The sequence below is a fragment of the Vigna unguiculata genome, chromosome 9 (assembly GCF_004118075.2).
Source record: "Vigna unguiculata cultivar IT97K-499-35 chromosome 9, ASM411807v1, whole genome shotgun sequence".
Classification (NCBI taxonomy): domain Eukaryota; kingdom Viridiplantae; phylum Streptophyta; class Magnoliopsida; order Fabales; family Fabaceae; genus Vigna; species Vigna unguiculata.
The window spans coordinates 1,100,779-1,117,625 of NC_040287.1; the positions used below are offsets into that span (position 1 = coordinate 1,100,779).

The 16,847-nt window shown below is 32.0% G+C and overlaps 3 protein-coding genes across 4 annotated transcripts; 1 reads left to right on the forward strand and 2 right to left on the reverse strand.

Moving 5' to 3' along the window:
• Window positions 1-1,530: 1,530 nt before the first annotated feature.
• On the forward strand, window positions 1,531-5,204 carry LOC114162850 (probable protein phosphatase 2C 40). Of its 2 annotated transcripts, none has more exons than XM_028046830.1 (4): window positions 1,531-1,768; window positions 3,167-4,376; window positions 4,617-4,881; window positions 4,983-5,204. In XM_028046830.1, the coding sequence occupies exons 2-4, from the start codon at window positions 3,192-3,194 to the stop codon at window positions 5,108-5,110; spliced, it is 1,578 nt and encodes a 525-aa protein (XP_027902631.1). In that variant the 5' UTR covers window positions 1,531-1,768; window positions 3,167-3,191; the 3' UTR covers window positions 5,111-5,204. The 2 variants fall into 2 exon arrangements, with proteins under 2 accessions (XP_027902631.1, XP_027902632.1); XM_028046831.1 differs by having other exon boundaries at window positions 3,210-4,376.
• A 1,711-nt stretch (window positions 5,205-6,915) lies between these two features.
• Window positions 6,916-8,394, reverse strand: LOC114164643 (heavy metal-associated isoprenylated plant protein 35-like). Its single transcript, XM_028049381.1, has 3 exons — window positions 8,203-8,394; window positions 7,981-8,056; window positions 6,916-7,685 (listed from the first exon to the last, which is right to left on the reverse strand). The coding sequence occupies exons 1-3, from the start codon at window positions 8,248-8,250 to the stop codon at window positions 7,036-7,038; spliced, it is 774 nt and encodes a 257-aa protein (XP_027905182.1). The 5' UTR covers window positions 8,251-8,394; the 3' UTR covers window positions 6,916-7,035.
• Window positions 8,395-10,964: 2,570 nt separating this feature from the next.
• LOC114162508 lies at window positions 10,965-15,374 on the reverse strand. Its single transcript, XM_028046426.1, has 7 exons — window positions 15,109-15,374; window positions 14,982-15,020; window positions 14,842-14,895; window positions 14,649-14,702; window positions 11,525-11,578; window positions 11,379-11,450; window positions 10,965-11,261 (listed from the first exon to the last, which is right to left on the reverse strand). The coding sequence occupies exons 1-7, from the start codon at window positions 15,142-15,144 to the stop codon at window positions 11,142-11,144; spliced, it is 429 nt and encodes a 142-aa protein (XP_027902227.1). The 5' UTR covers window positions 15,145-15,374; the 3' UTR covers window positions 10,965-11,141.
• Window positions 15,375-16,847: the final 1,473 nt, after the last annotated feature.

Here is a 16,847-nt window from a genome sequence, read left to right on the forward strand (position 1 = left end):
TTTACAACACCATAGATGAAGGTTATGAAGTTAATTTTTGAATGTTTAATTGTTGAGGTTTTCAAAATGTTTGGTAAGTATTCTTCTTGAATCACTAGTGGAGAATTTTGGTAATCAAATGATGCTCATAAACTGATTTCTATGAACAATACTTTTCTTTACAAAAGTATACTCGTCCGTAATCTCTGTTACTAGTAATTACACTCCCAAAATGGAATGTATATACAAAAATGTTTTTTGTTTTTGAATCATTCAATCATTACAACGAATGAAACATAAAGCCACAAATAACATCAAGGGAATTCACATTTCAAGTTTCACAGAAGTGAGCACACCATGTGATGTATTTGTTTTTAATCGTGTTGTTTACTAAGCATAAGTAAAACAATTGAAACTTAATTGTTATCATACCAAAAATTTGTTACCATTGTTCTAAATATTTTTATACCAACAATTCGCTTATAAGATTTAGCCTTTAACACATTTTTGTTGACACATTAGTAATCGATTCAATTTTTATTGAAAGCTATAAGTTTAATAGGTCCCACATCTTATTATTGCAATTTTTTCGTAATATATAAGTAAATTTGTGTTTAATAATTATAACAAATAAGAATTTTTTACAAAATCAAATACTATCCATTGGGAAACAGTTTCAAGCATTCACGTAAGAGAAGTAGAATGTATTTTAAAATAATTTCTCTTTCCATTTGTTTTATAAAAACATTATGTTATTTTATTAAATATAAATTATAATTTTGGACTTACTTTGAGTATTTTAAAAAAGAAATATAAAAGATATCATTAATGAGAAAAATTGATTTTTAATTTGTGAATAATTTTTTTTTTCTGAAACCATTTATAAAAAATGTCTAACTTTATTTTTTACATCACATTTAGTACAGTTTGCTTAAAGGTCAACTTGTGTCGTATAAACTATGTTGATGAGAACTTACAGAAAATTTCATATACAGTCATATCATTTATATTTATTGTACTTTAAATAATGGTTGATTATATAATTATGCAATTGGATTTAAATAAGATACCAAATAAGTTGGTTAAAAGAAACTGGGGAGGAAACCAACAAACACAAAAAAATCTACATAATCGATCCCTTAATTGAAAAGAAAAAACTAAGTATTATATTCATGTAAATAAATATTCAAGTATATAATCTCATTGTACATTATGATTACATTTAAAATAACCAATTAAACTAAACCAACACTATATCAATTTATCCATGCTTGATAGTATAAAAATTAGAAATAAATTATTATTTTTATCTAGCTTCGGATTTTCTTGAACTTATTAAATGATAATGTTGTATTACCAAAACACAACAATTCGTCATTAGTTATTTTACAAAAAGACTAACAAATTTATCATATATAGTAATTTATGATTAAATTATAATATCAATACCCATTGATAATATGGCTCTTCATTGCAAAAATTGGAAATTAGAAGAAATAAAGAGAAGAGAAAAAGAAAAGTTTGAAGTGTTTGGAGAAAAAAGGAAAAAAAGAGAAGGAACCCGGTTTCTTAGACTAGACCGAAACGTGAGCCATGAAAGATCACTCCTCTTCCCTTCTCTTCTCTACCATCCGAATTTCCAACCACTTCCTTTTCTTCCTTTCCTTTCAACACTCATTCTTCCTTCACCTTTTCTCTCTTCTCTTCTATTTCACCATTTCTCCTTCTCTTTATTCTGCAACACTCTTCGTTTCCGTAGCTGCATTCTCAGCTCCTTCACTCTCTGGTCGTAAGTGCCTTTTTCCCTTTCCTTTTTATTTTTATTTCATTTCACGTGTCTGCGCAGATTTTTTTTGTTCTACGTCTTTTCCTCTCTTCTGGGTTTTGTTTGTTTTGCAAAACAAATAAAATGAGGAATGCCCAAATGGAATTCTAGGGGAAAGTTTTGATTTTGATCTTTCCCCACGTTCAAAATAGATGAGAGAATCACTGGATGTGAGCTGATGCAAGAATGTACCCTTTTTCTTAGTGTTTGTTTTTTTCAATTACACTCTTACGTTGACTATTATCATTACTGTCTGCCACTGTCATTGAAGCTTCACTGTGTGTGTGTGTGAGAGAGAGAGAGAGATTGGAAATAAACAAGCTCGTTGTCTCAACAATTTTGCATGTTTTTGTACTGTGAACAAAGGATAATGAATTGGTGATCTTTCTTCCTCTTTTCCTTGTTTCTGGGGGGCTTGATGAGAAGGGATGGCATGAAGAAGTTCTTCTTTAATCATTAACGTTAAAAGAATTTGGTATTTTTTGTCGGAGCCAAATGGTAAAAGTTAACAACATGCAAATTGTCCCAGAAATAGTTTGAGGATGAATAAGTGTACAGGATAAAGCTTAAATTTTATTTTATTGAATCTCTTTTCCTTTTCCTGTTGCTGTAAATTATTTGTGTTGGCATCAGGATTTAGTTTATCTTGTTGTTTTCCTTGTCATGGTGCTATGAACCTTCCTCATATTCTAAAGCATGCAATCCTCTTAGGTGGGCATAATCATTTGAAGTTTTATTTCCTAAATATGGTAAATATGAATAAATATTTGAGGAACTCTTAAAAATGTTTACACTCATTTGTTCAGCCATGCATTTCCCGTACAAATATGTTTTATTAGCATACAAAGGAAGCCAACACTGATACTGTAAGGTTTTCAGCCAAATTCCTAATAAAATTTTAGGTATATAATTATGTTTAATTTTATCCCTCTTTTCCAATGCTTGAAGAATTTACTTCAAATTGATTATATTATTTGAGTGTTATTTGTTTATTTGTTATAATGTTATTTTGTTGAACTAATGGTTGCTAGTCCGGTGTGTGGTACAACTTCTCTAAGTTTGTTTAAAGAACTGTTATTGTGGCATTAATAAAGTATATGAATTGAGCGCTGTTTCTGCAATCTGGAAAATCTTGTGTTTTACGTTTTCTGTATAATCAAACGGCTTTTTTATACCAAATTAAACACACACAGCGAGCATAATCTTTGACTATACAACCCTATATGGATTTTCATGATTAGTTTTGTATGAAACCTATCTTCATTATCCATGCATGTCTGATTGGTCAAGTTTAGCTGCTCTCTTGTATCGTGCTCTGAGTTGATACATGTTGTGTGTTGATACTGTTTACTTTTGTGCCAGTGATGTAATATTGATAGTGTTGAGAATGGAATTCTTAAACCAGGAGATAAGCATGCATAGCCCTGAAGGTGAACTTAAAATAAGTTTTGGCTATCAATGCAATAGTGGTAGAGGTATACCTTGCAAAGAAATCAGTAGAACAAGCAGTTTCTCTTGCTTATCCGGTGCTGCCTTAAGTGCAAATGCTACACTTGCCAACACAAATATCTGCAATGGCGTAATAGGAGAAGAAATCCTTCCGAGTTTGGACTCTCCTAAATCGTTTCGAACAGTACCCTCTTCGTCAAGTTTTCCAAAGTTGGACATATTATCATCATCTGTCCATAGTAGTTTTTCAAATCTAAGTTGCAGCCCTTCCACTCCTACTAACATGCTTGAATATGACTCCTGTTCATTAAAATCTATGAGTGCTCCTTCCAGAACTGAAGGTTTTCTTAATGCAATGGATGTTCAAGTTGCTGGAGGAGCGGCTGGTGAAGATAGAGTTCAAGCAGTTTGTTCTGAAGAAAATGGATGGCTCTTCTGTGCAATTTATGATGGCTTCAATGGGAGAGATGCAGCCGACTTTTTGGCGGGTACCCTTTACGACACCATTGTATCTTACTTTAATATGTTAAGTTGTGATTTTGAACCAGATTTCACAAAAGCTTCTGACAATGTGGCTGTGGGTGAATCCTTTCCATATAATTTGGATGATGATAGTCTTATCCTTCAGGAGCATCAATCTCCTTCAAAGTTTAAGGGAAACAATTCTGGTCTTGACTGTTTTGCAAACATTACTCCACCTTCCAAGTCAGAAGCATCCCCTAAATCATTCTCACATAGTACAGTACTTGATGGTCTCCAGCATGTTCTTAGTCAGGTTGAGAATGATTTCTTATGCATGGTTGAGCAGGAAATGGAGGAACGTCCAGATTTAGTTTCTATTGGATCTTGTGTTTTGCTTGTGCTTCTTCATGGTAATGATTTGTATACACTTAATCTCGGTGACAGCAGAGCCGTATTGGCGACATGTTGTACAGATAACAGAGTGAATGGGAATGAAAGATTGAAGGCTATCCAGCTCACGGATTGTCACACTGTTGACAATGAAGCCGAAAGAGCTCGAGTTCTTGCTGATCATCCAGATGATCCTAAAACCATAGTAGCAGGGAAAGTGAAGGGAAAACTGAAGGTTACTCGAGCTTTAGGAGCAGGGTACTTGAAAAAGGTTTGCGTTCTTCTTTTATATTTTAGACAACAAGGTTCCAAAAGATTTTGAGTTGTGATTCTCTTTTGAAGAAGAAATTGCACACATAGGATATTATAAAAAGATGTAATAACCCTGTACTGATATCCTAGCTATATAAATGATGAGTGGATGGAAGTTCATTACATTTATTGAGTTTGCTAGTTTATGAACACCAATTATTTCAAAAGGACTTGATTTTCCTTTTGTTCTTCCCTACAGAAAATTCTGAATGATGCATTAATGGGAATCCTTCGAGTTCCTGATCTTACAAGCCCACCATATATTTCAACTGATCCGTCGTTGAATGTGCACAAAATCTCAGATTCTGACCAATTTGTTATAGTTGCGAGTGATGGTTTATTTGACTTCTTCAGTAATGATGAAGCAGTACAGCTTGTAGAGTCTTATATCTTGAGAAATCCTTTTGGTGATTCAGCAAAATTTCTTATTGAGCAACTAGTTGCAAGAGCAGCTGATTCTGCAGGTCATTTTTCAAGATCTCATGCTAAATTTGATTTCCATTGCATGAATGAGTTCATGTTGTTTTATGATTAGTTACTATACTAAGTGATGATGCTCTTGCAGGCTTCAGCATGGAGGAGTTGATGAATGTTCCCGATGGGAGGAGGAGGAAGTACCATGATGATGTGACAGTAATGGTGATCTTCCTTGGCATGAATCAACGGACTTCAAAAGCATCAATTTGCACCTAGAGACTGACCAAAGAAAAATTTACATTTGAAGCTTTTAGATGATGAACATATTGGTTAAGTGGTATTTCTTAGGAAGTTTTGATGTTCAAAGTGTACATTAGACCTTTAGAACTTAGAATCATTGGTTTCTCTGGTATTTCAAAATTTTTCTGTAGTTTTCCTATTTGTCTGGAACATGAATTTTAGAAATGGTTTCCTTGTATATATAATATCAATGAAAATTAGCTTTTGTTTCGAAAAAAATGTAGATAACTGCTTTATATTTTTACTAGAGTAAGATTGTTACTTCATATACTTTTCTTATTAGTTGGTTTTGCTTTATATTTGAAATTGAGAAACATGCATGCTTGAATATATGAAAAGAAGTAAAGAATTTAAATTTAAGCATGCAAAAAAATGAAAGTGCTTCACTTTTTTGCCTTTCGGGACCTTCCCGGGCAGAAAATCTGCAGTATCTTGGTTTCCTCGTAGTTATTCTTTTTGTACTTACTGATAGAAAGTGATGAAATATTTTGAATCTGCATACTGAGTAATATAATTTGTTGATATCAAAGTGGAAAGAAACAAAAGACTTACATTAATCTTTGATGAAAAATTGTAACATTCTTATCATGTTACTCAACTTCAAAATTCAATTTTTTTTATAGAAACTACTTTTGTTTCTGAAGTTACTATTTCAAAGTTTAACTTTAGATTAATCTAGGTTGACCAGAGGTAAGTAAAACTTGAAATGTTAGTCCTTGAATATAAGTAATACAAACATGCATAAAGTTAGCGAAGCCAATCAAGAGGATTAAATGTGTTTTTGTTTTTTAATTTTTAATAAAAATATAAATTAATCTTTTTACTGAATTTTTGACTCAGTTTATTCTCTAAACTTTATAAATACGTGTATTTAATTTTTTTAACAAAATATTGTTAAGTTTATTTGACGTTTCGATCGTGTTTTATATGATAACATTCAAATTATTTACATAATTTAATACATTTTCGATTCAACATTAAGTGTTAACTTAGAAATATATTTGATTCTAAGTAATATCCTTAAGGACAAAATGACAGAAAATGTAGTCAAACATCTCTTTATTATAGTTCTATCATTAGATCACAAATCTTTGGAAAAAAATTATCCTAACAAAAACTTATTCTCTGAATAATATTTTTGTGTAAAAGATGAAAAAGTTGGAATTTTAAAAAGTAACGAGAGGTGCCTATATTAATGCCGTTCTCGCTGTTAATTTAGACCAGACAAAAAAGTGTCTTCAGTGAATTTTAACTTTTGCTCCACAAATAAAGTTCTCCAACACCTACATGTTCCCAAAACTTAGCACAAATCATGCCCTAGCCACAAATAGGTGTATAGTAAATGGAACTTATCATGTTCAAATAATACACTATTTCAATATCCAAATTTTGATCTGATATACAATGCTGTGTATAATTGTATTCTTTTTTCACACACATATCAAGGTATATTCTGAAATCAAACTATATAACTTTTTGTGGTCCAAGTTACATACATTGTGTAGGATTTTGTTATACCCTTCAAGTTTTCAATGTGTGTGAATCTAACAATTTGTTCTAGACACATCTAAATGCAGTAAAAAGTGTAAAAAAAAAAAAACATTCCCCTTTCCTTATTTCATAATATCTCATTTCTAAATTAATGAATCTCCATGCATTTCAACAAACAAATAACGGCCATTAAAAAGAGTAATAAAAGAAAAAAATTATAATTTTTTTCTTTTTATTTTCTTACTAAAAAAAGTGTAAACTTTGTAATTGCAGGAGGATAGTAAACTATCTAGGAAATAAAATAATAATAATAATAATAATAATAATAATATCCATACCATATAATAATAATATCCATACCATATAATAATAATATCCATACGATGCAACACTCTCTTTACTTTCAAGTCTCATATAACAGAACACCCATTAACGTTTTCATCACTGAATATCTCAAAGGAAACCAACGGTGGTGATTGGAAGTGATGCCAATCTTGGTCAACACCAGCACACGTGTAGGGTGAAGATGGAACGTAGTAAGAAGGATACAATAGCAAATACTGACGTGTAGGGTTCACATTCACTGGGCCCAGATCCTGAAACTGCAATCCAGTGTGTGCAGGTGCACCGGTACTTGCTGCTGCTTCCACCGAACTCAAACCAATGTTTGCATTCCCACCACCACTCTGCAATTTTTTCTTCTTCTTCTTCATAGCAGAGCCACCACCACCTTCCCTCCGACCACCCTCCGACGGCCTCTGGTCACCGGAGGGGGACTTTCCCGGCGAGTTATTGCTGCTGTTTTTTTTCTCACTGTTAAACTTGGCAGAAGCATTTTTAGTTCCCTTGTAATTTTCCACCCTCTGTAGTTCTCTTGCTTCATTCTTCTTCTTCTGCTGCTGCTGCTGCTGCCCATTGCCGGAGATTTTTCCGTCATTCTCCGGCCAAATCTCGGCTTGTTTTCCGGCTCTGACGAGCTTCCTGAGAAGGGTCTCAACAGCAACACTTCCAGTGACTGTTACTTTGTTCTGCTGTGGGTCTATTGTTGCAGTGAAAACACCTACAAAGTGGAACCTTCTCTTTAGAATTCAGAATGAATCTAAACTTTTTCTTCTTTCCTAGTTATGTGGGAGTAATTACAACAGTGTAATACTCCTGCATGGGAAAAGAAGAATGCTTTCTGTAGAATAAGAAAAAGTGTACGAAAAAAGAGTTGGAATAAACGAAATTTGAAGCTGGATTTGTGTTATATTTTTTGTAGCATATAATTGTGGAGTACGACTACTTTCATGAGTTTTGTGGTGTAAAATTCTGCTTTCATGCTTTTTGCTCAAAGAAGTGTGAGATAGTAGTACCATCAATGCTCTTCAGAACTTTCTTCACTTTCCTCCTGCAACCTTCACAGTGGATTGAAACTTTCAAGAACCATGTCTAGGACAAGAAACAAAGAGAGTTAAATGATTAGTTTTAGAAGATCAAAGAGGACAAATTTGAAGAAGAAAAAAGTGAGATTACGCATGCAGTAATTACTGTGAGTCTTTTGATTGAGGTAAGGTGGTAGGTAGTAGTAGTAGTACCTGATAGTTGAAAGGTTGTGCAGCAAGTTGAGGAGGTTTTGCATCCATTGAGAGATTGAGAGAGAGGGAAGTGGAAAAAGTGGTTGAAACTTGAATTGAAGGATTGAAGGGATTGAAGAGTTGGAAGAAGAGAAAGAGAAGTGAAAGTGGGGCATGAAAAAGAAATAAGAGAAAATGCCAAGAATGTACTTGGAAGTGTGCACTCTGTTGGGGAGCAAAGTGTACAGGCAAAGATGAATGGCTATCAAAGTATAATGTGACAATGACAGAAGGGCACACTGCTCCTACTGCATTATTTTGCAATAGAGCATGATTCTACTCCAACTTTCTAACTTTTACACAAAATTGGTATTTGATTTTAATATATTTTGTTCTTCAAATTTTAAAAATAATAAATATAGTTTTTTTAATTCAATTATATTAATTTTTTTACGTGTTAATTAAGAATTTCAATGTGATAGATAGAATAAAAGTAATAGTATCCTACTCGTTAAATAAATATCCGTTTCGTATCTGTACTCATATCGTTACGGATATCCATTATGCGTGTATTCATATATTTTTTTAATATTCACGGATACATGTGGGTATTTACAAAAGAAAATTTTGATATTTAACTATAAATCAAATAAAGATACAGTTTATAACATTAAAAAATTTCAAACAAAGTGCAAGTAATCCTTTTAAAAAGTATTGAATGACAGTTTACAAAAAAATGAATATTTTTTAAAACGAATAAATAAAAGATAATCTATTCAAAATTAATGTGTTAATGTTTTAGTCATGTTTTTTAATTTATTTTAATTTAAACTAGTGTAGCGGGTACAAGTATCCACGAGTACAAATATTATGATATTCATACCCGCCCTGTTAATATGCGGGTATAAAAAATATTCGTACCTATTATCTATGAGTATCCATTTACAATATGCATTTTCTATCCGTTGCAGATTTTATTCGCAGATACCTGCAAGTACAAATTTTTTTAAAATCTCTAGTGTTCATAGAATTTTTTCAGCTAACACTGAAACGAAAATGTGTGAAAATATCTCGGTTCTTGTTGTCGTTGTAGTTGTAAATTTTAAAAGGAGAGTAGGATACTATGAAAAATAGTGAGCCTTACTTTATTATTATAGGCACTCGTGTACTGTGATAATTGAATCCACGGTTTCTTTTTCTATGCTTGCATTGTTTGTTGTTTGTTTTATTGTCTCTTATAAATGGTACTAGGCTTTTGTTTCATTTGCAGGATATTAGTTTGTTGTTTGTAGGAGGAAGCTATTTGTTATGATTATAGAAAAGATTCTTTTTTGCAACTTTGTTAACTTCTTCATAAATCAATGGGCATTCTATCATGTCTTATTATGAATAATAGTAACCATCGTTTCAGATTTTATAATTTACAGTTTAGATTGTTCTTAGCTATTGGCCCAAGTTGGATTAGGACTAAGTTATCTTCATTGAGAACTATTTTAATATTTCATAGTTTGACATTTGGGGGATTCCTCTATTGTAGAAGGCAACATAGAACCAATAAATAATGTGAACTATCAAGAAGAACCAAAAGTTAGGATAAAGAAAACAGTGAAGAATATGTGTCCTGCATAACAATTAAGAAGAAAAAAAGGGGTCATTCATTACTTTATAGTTTGAACAAAAATCAACCAATTCATTTCACCCAATCTACTGCCAAGGAAAGTAATAGACTTGTCTGTTATCAAGTAATCCATGAAGGAAGTGATTGCAGCAAAATCTAGGTGGAAAATGTCCAATCTAAGCCACTGCAAGATGAGAGGAAATTTAACATAACCCCTTGAACATTGGTTACAGTGTTCTTTCATCTCCAGTGTCTACATGCCACATCAAAATCTTCCCACGAGGAAAATCAGCATGTCATGTATTTTCACCTGAGAATGACATTAAAACCCAACTCTCAAGCAATGCACATAATTCAGGTAAGAGTTGACACACTGGCTGAGATTGATTTGCCATATGAAAACCAAAACTCTCACTGTAGTTATCTATCAAAACTAGATATTTGTGGTAAATGTTGCTGTTTTAGTACATATTGTTGCGTTGAAGTTTTTCCAACTGTTCAGCATGCAGGATTGTAAAGAAATTATCTCAATACCTTCAATTATTGAATAAAAATACAGTAATAGTTCTGTGACTTTATGTTTTGAAACATTAATATAGTATTGTGTTAGAAATAAGGCAGTAAAAATACAAATTCTAAACTTGGTATATATAATTGAAATATTACTGCAAAGGTCTGGTTAGGTAATACAATTACAGCAGAGTTTTACCATGGTGAGAATTGGAGGATGACTAGGACTAGACAAAAGCCATAGTTCACTTCCCATCCAAAACTGCACTTTTCCAAAGCATGAGGTAAGCTTGTTAAGACCTTATAATAGTAATATGGTAGGTAAACCCAATAAATCACCTATCAAGAGTTGAGAGCTTTTTTGCTTTGTGAGCTGGTATCTTTAAAAAAATACTATAAAAAAGTATAACCTTTACGATTTTCTGTATTGACAACAAACATTTGATATTTTCATAATCACAATTTTGAGACTACCTTCTACTAAACAATGATGATTTATTTATAATAAATAAAAACAATGATGAATTTAACCATACTTCCTGCACTCAAGTTATTAAAATCATTCGACTTATATTGCTAAAGTTATGACAAAAACTACTATGTCTTGAAAACCTCTAGTTTATCTAATTCAGAAGCAAACAAAAGCATACCGCAATTTGTACAAGTAAATATCGATTAGGAGGGGTAACGGGAAATTTACCATTGATTTAAGTTCTGTATTACAGCCAATAGTAATAATGAAACACATCAAATATCTAACAATACTACAGAGTCATTCAGCTTATCTAGGGTGTAACACTGGCAGTACCAAATACTCCAAATTAAAGGCCGTTTAATTTTCAGCTACTTTGCTGCTATTATCTTCTGCTACCACCTCATGTTCTTCTTTCTCAACTTCTTCAATCTTTGTCTCCTCTGCCGGAGCATGCTTGACGTCTGAGGCATCCTGAAGCTGCAATCATTCATTGATGTTGGTGCATTTAATAACAGAAATACAACGTAATCTGGGAAGAACTTTTCAACAAAAGACCCACAAGTTGTAGAGTCAAATGATTCTCCCAAGACTTACCCCCAAGTTTCTTAAACTAGCGGTAACATCCTCTTGTTGCTGCTGAAGGGTAGCCCTCAAATCTTGAAATTCCTGATTTTGATTTCATAAACAAAGTTTAACACAACAAAACTTATTTGACAGAAAAAATTTAGAAGCACACTTACTAATCGAAGTTGGTCCACTTCAACATTAAGTGTTTTCTTAAGATCTGAAAGCTCCTGCATGAACAAATGAAAACCCATTAGAGTGAAGCTGAAGTAATATCCAAACCAGTTATGATAAAAAGAGAGTTCACCCACGTATCAATATAACCAGAAAAACACGAGTAACCTATTGTTCATTAAATCTTTAGTTATAACCACATAATGTGAACCCTAACTGAACTAAGCAAAATAATAATAAATACAACCACAGACCATGAAAAATCCTTTCATTTACAATAGTAAGCAAATAAATGACTTGTATATGCACATTTACAGATTTCTTGTTGGTTGTTCTACTCTGAAGTTTAAATGTATATACGCACCCAATAAATGAGTTTTTTACCAACTTGCTATGCTTAGAGAAGAAGCAAATATACTTTAGGTCCTACATAGCATATACATTTAATACACACTATGGACTTGGTCCAATAGAAAAAAAAAATATCAACGTAATCATTGCACAAAGTTCTTATTGCCTGTCAACTAAAACCAAGAAATAGTGGTGAAACTACTATGAAATATAATGGCCCAATTGAATATTACTTATAAGGACTGAAAATACATGTTCTTGGAATTTGTGATTAGGAACTAATTCAACTTCATAGAATCAATGTCAAAGGTAAGGGCTGTCCACGTCCAGTAAAGACTGTATTAGCTTTATCTCAAGTGGATATTGAATCCCCCTCTCCACCCCCTCAAACCCAGAATTGGACATTTACAGCATGAACAAATATAGGTGACTAAATGGACCCCCTTCACACCTAGGAATAGAGTTAAACATCTAGAATGTATACAGATACAAGTGATCGAATAAAAATTTGGACTTATGTCATGCTCATTTGCAATTTCATGTCTGAAGTTTATAAATCTTAAGAGTCTCATAGACAGTTATAACATTCACAGACAAGAACGGACGTGAAAATACAAAATAATTGTGCAGATAAAGACTAAGCTGAATACCTTCTTTCAGAGACCAAATTGAAAACAAGGGTCATGTTCATGTATATCGAACAAAACATATTTTAACCAAAAAAGAAACTATCCAATAAATTTAAACATGAGCATTAATAAACCAGCTAAAGACTATGAAGCAAATAGAAACCCATTCTGCCCTCAGGTTTTACAAAACCAATAAAGAGGAATTCCAGATCCAATTTCAAACAAACAAATAATTTTCCAAGCAAAATTTCCTTGTTTGAATATATTTTATATCTATAGTACTAACGGAGAGTGGGATAGATTGGTTGCGATAAACCAAACATACTCCTTTTACCTCTGCTGACTACTACCTCCTTCACTTTGGATTTCAGTTTAGGATAGGAAGTTTTTTAGTAAATGTCTATTTGTGCTACAAATTGTTTAAAAAGCAGTGGATAGTATTAGAGGAGTTTATTAACTAACTTATCGGTCCTACTACCAACTGTGCCAAAAATTACTTCTCCCTGTGTTTATCAAGGACATGACATACGATGCATGAAACAGTGGAAGACCAGATATACAGATATGGGGATATGATAAGAAATATGCATTGCGAAGTTATCAACTTCAGAGTGTGACACATAGTAGCTAACCCGGAAAACACAAGCAATAGTTGACAGAAACACAAAGAAAACAGAAAAAATGGAATTTCAGATAAAAAGAAGTCACGCTTACGCACATAATCACCATCAGTGTAGAAGCAATAAGAGTATAGTTGTAAAGTTAAACAATGGAAGATGATGGCGGAATGAGTAGAAAAAGAATATTAACAAATTAGATTAAAAAAATAGCATAATGTGAACTAGGAGATCTAAGGAAGAAGAATGAACAGAACATAGGATAAAAACATAGTCCTATACAGTGAAATAATAGAGATCAAAATAAAGGTAACTTTGTTTGAATTCTGAGGATTGAGTGTTTTCAAATCCCAAAAAATTACAACTTTTGAAACCTGAGAAAGTTCCTGGTTCTTTCGTAGTCATTCTCCATCACAAAGGAAGTCTTGCATTTTGCAACATAAATTAGTAAGGGCCAGGGACTTGGATTTTTTCTTGGAACAAGCATGGCTTACAAAAAATAGAAGTGAATTAGGACAATACAAATTGGAATTTATTACACAGGCAGAAACAAAGGAATGAAAAAGTTTGCCCAAACATACCCTATGTGATAGGGAATGCTAGACTTTAAATGAACAGCATGAGAGAAAGGTGGAAGTGGCAAAAATGTGATTGTTAAGAAGAATGTGTAACCACACTGAAAGAACGAGATACATAATGATTATAGACATACAGAAAAGAAAATCAGTAAGTTCATCAATGATTGAGAAAAAGATGACAGAAGATTAGATAGGATAATTTGGACACGTACAAAAAAGACCACAAGAGACACGCAACTGAAAAGAGTAGGTTTTGGCACCACTAAATAGAGTGGATTGCATGAATTTTAATCCAGTTAAAAAACAAGAATAGGGAAACCAAGAAGAACTTCGCAGGAATTTGTCAAGGGAGACATCCTGATAAATATTTTCTTGAAGCTTTGGTTTATAACTGAGTTGAATGCTGTCGTGCGATATGTAGTCATCCTCATCCAGAAAGATACAACTCAGTCCCAAAATGTCATCTTAAAAAATACACGAAATCATGGTTTAAATTGTGGGTTGCAATCGCAATTGTGGCTCCAATGAAAATGTGTGTTTACTCACCACAGCCATATTGCAACAGCAATTTACCAGAATGTCAAAGATCAAGACGAAACTGCAGTTCAAAACTATGCCTGAATTCCAGGTCGGCAAAATAAGTGTTTACAAAGAGAAAAAAAAATAATTAAGAAGTTTACATAACATCTAAAAAAATAAAGAAAAAACTGTTAAACATTAGTGATAACCTGTCATCTCTTTAAATATAATAAATTAAGCCATAGATTATCTATGCCAGAATAATCAATCATTTAATTTCTTCTATTTCAAAAGAAACAGACTAAACAAGAATACATCCAAACACGCAAAGAACTCCAAGGGAAGGAAGCACATGAATCTTTTTCAGACGACACTATAAAGCAAAATGCAGTGTTTCGCAAACATGGATCAATCATCATCATCATCACTTACATCGCGATAGACCTTGACTTGTGTATCCAACTTAGACCTCCAACTTTGCAAATCCTACAGATAGATCCGAAGAAACAAATTAAAAAAAAAAAAAAAATCAGCAGCAGCAGCAGCAAAACAGCAGGTAGAATAGTGAACTATAATCTTCATAGCTAACAAACAATGCACTAAAATAAGAAGAAAAAAAACCAACCTGCTTCAAACTCTGAATTCTTCCGAGAAGCTCCGATCTCGATTCATTAAGTTCCTGGAACAATACAAAGAAGATTCAAACGTCGTTGGGAGTTCCATTTTACGAATAAAAAGAAAATGTAAAAAAAGAAAAAAAAATACCGCGATTTTAGACGTAACGGGAGTGACGTTCTCCTTCTTCTGAAAACGAAAACAAAATTAGAACGGATTTTGAGGATTGGAATAAAAGGTTGAATTTGATAAATGATGAAAGAGAAAGAAAACACACGTTGGATAGAGGAAGAGAGGAATCTGAGTTGGCCATTGAGGATGTGATGGAAGATTTGGGGGAAGAGGAATTGTTTGTTGTTCTAGGGTTTGTCTGGGTATATATGAATTTGAAGAGGAGCGTGGTTTGGTGAGTGTTGAGGGCAGAACAAGACTCTAGAAAGAAACACCAACGTTAAAGTCACCAACAGACAACAAAGGAGCACAAATTTTGAAAAAACAAGGATAAACAGATCCAATTGGGCGGGATTTGGAAATATACATACAACCAAGTTGCGTAGCTTCCTTATTTATTGCTCCAACTTTATTTTACGGAACACATATTTTTTACTATTTTTATATTTTATTTTATATAGGTTTTTTTTATGTATTTTCGTTTGGTTTAATTAAACTTCATAGAGTATTTGATTAAAATGTTGTTTAGGATAATATTCAATTCTCTTATGATCCCATCAATAATAATATTCCAAATTCTATAATTCACATTTACTTTGCTTACGATCTCATCTTTCACACCATTAACATTGTCCTACTTGTTTTACTTTTTAAGTTTGTATAATTCTTCATTTTCCATTATTTTTTTTAAATGATTTTTCGATTCCTTAACTTTTACTAAATTTTGAAATTAGTTGATTTTAAAATTTTGGACTAATTTAGTTATTCATCTTTCGAAATACATAAATTTAGTATTTTTAATAAAATTTTATTAAGTGTATTTTACATTTCAAGTCCGTTTCATAATAGTATTTAACTTAACATTAAAGTAAAAATGTGTCAAACAGTATAAACAACTCAAATACAATACTGAGATGCGTACATCAAGTAAATCTAATAAAATTTAGTTAAAAAAACTAAATCTACATATTTCGAAAGATGAATGACTAAATTAATCCAAAGTTTAAAAATAGACTAATTTTAAAATTCATGAAAATTAGTGACTAAAATCATATTTAATCTTTTATTTTCTTTACCTTTTTTAAATATTTGTTCTACATAATATGTTCTTCCTTCCTAACTTTATGACCTCAATGCTGGTTATAGTTTTTTTAGACAATAATTTGTATTGATTAAAAAATTTCAAAAAAATTATTTTTAAATAAATATATTTTACTGGAGAGAGACTTTCACAAGTAAAGGAAACAAATGAACGAACATATGTGTGATATAAAAATTGTGATACAATATCTGTCTTGAGAACAACTTTTACTTTAATTAAAAGGAAATTACAAAAATAATATTATATTATATTATATATATATACATAAACACAAGCACGCATTCAAGTAATAATTAGGGAAGTTTGTGCGCATCATGAAGGTACTCTTACCCAACCACATCAAGCAAAAAGGTAATCTAACATCTAACATAATCATACAATTCATGACATTTTAATAATCTTAATTTCTACTTACTTTAATTAAATTCATTTATTTAACCTAAAAAAATACAACTATTAAACTCAATTAACATTAAACTAAAACTGCACCGAAAGAGAAAAATTGTCGTATATTTGATCTCCATTGATACTCTTTCAAGCAGTCAAAACTCCAAGTCAATTCGATTATTACAGCTCAACATAATAAATCGACAAAGACAAAGGTTTCATTTTCATTGATGATTATGAACTGAACAACGTTACTCGACGTGAGATATTATTAAATGGTGAAGATTTGTTTATGTTTATGTTAGACTAAATAGTCTTTGTTGTGTTATTAACTGGAATTAACTTTGTCAGAAATA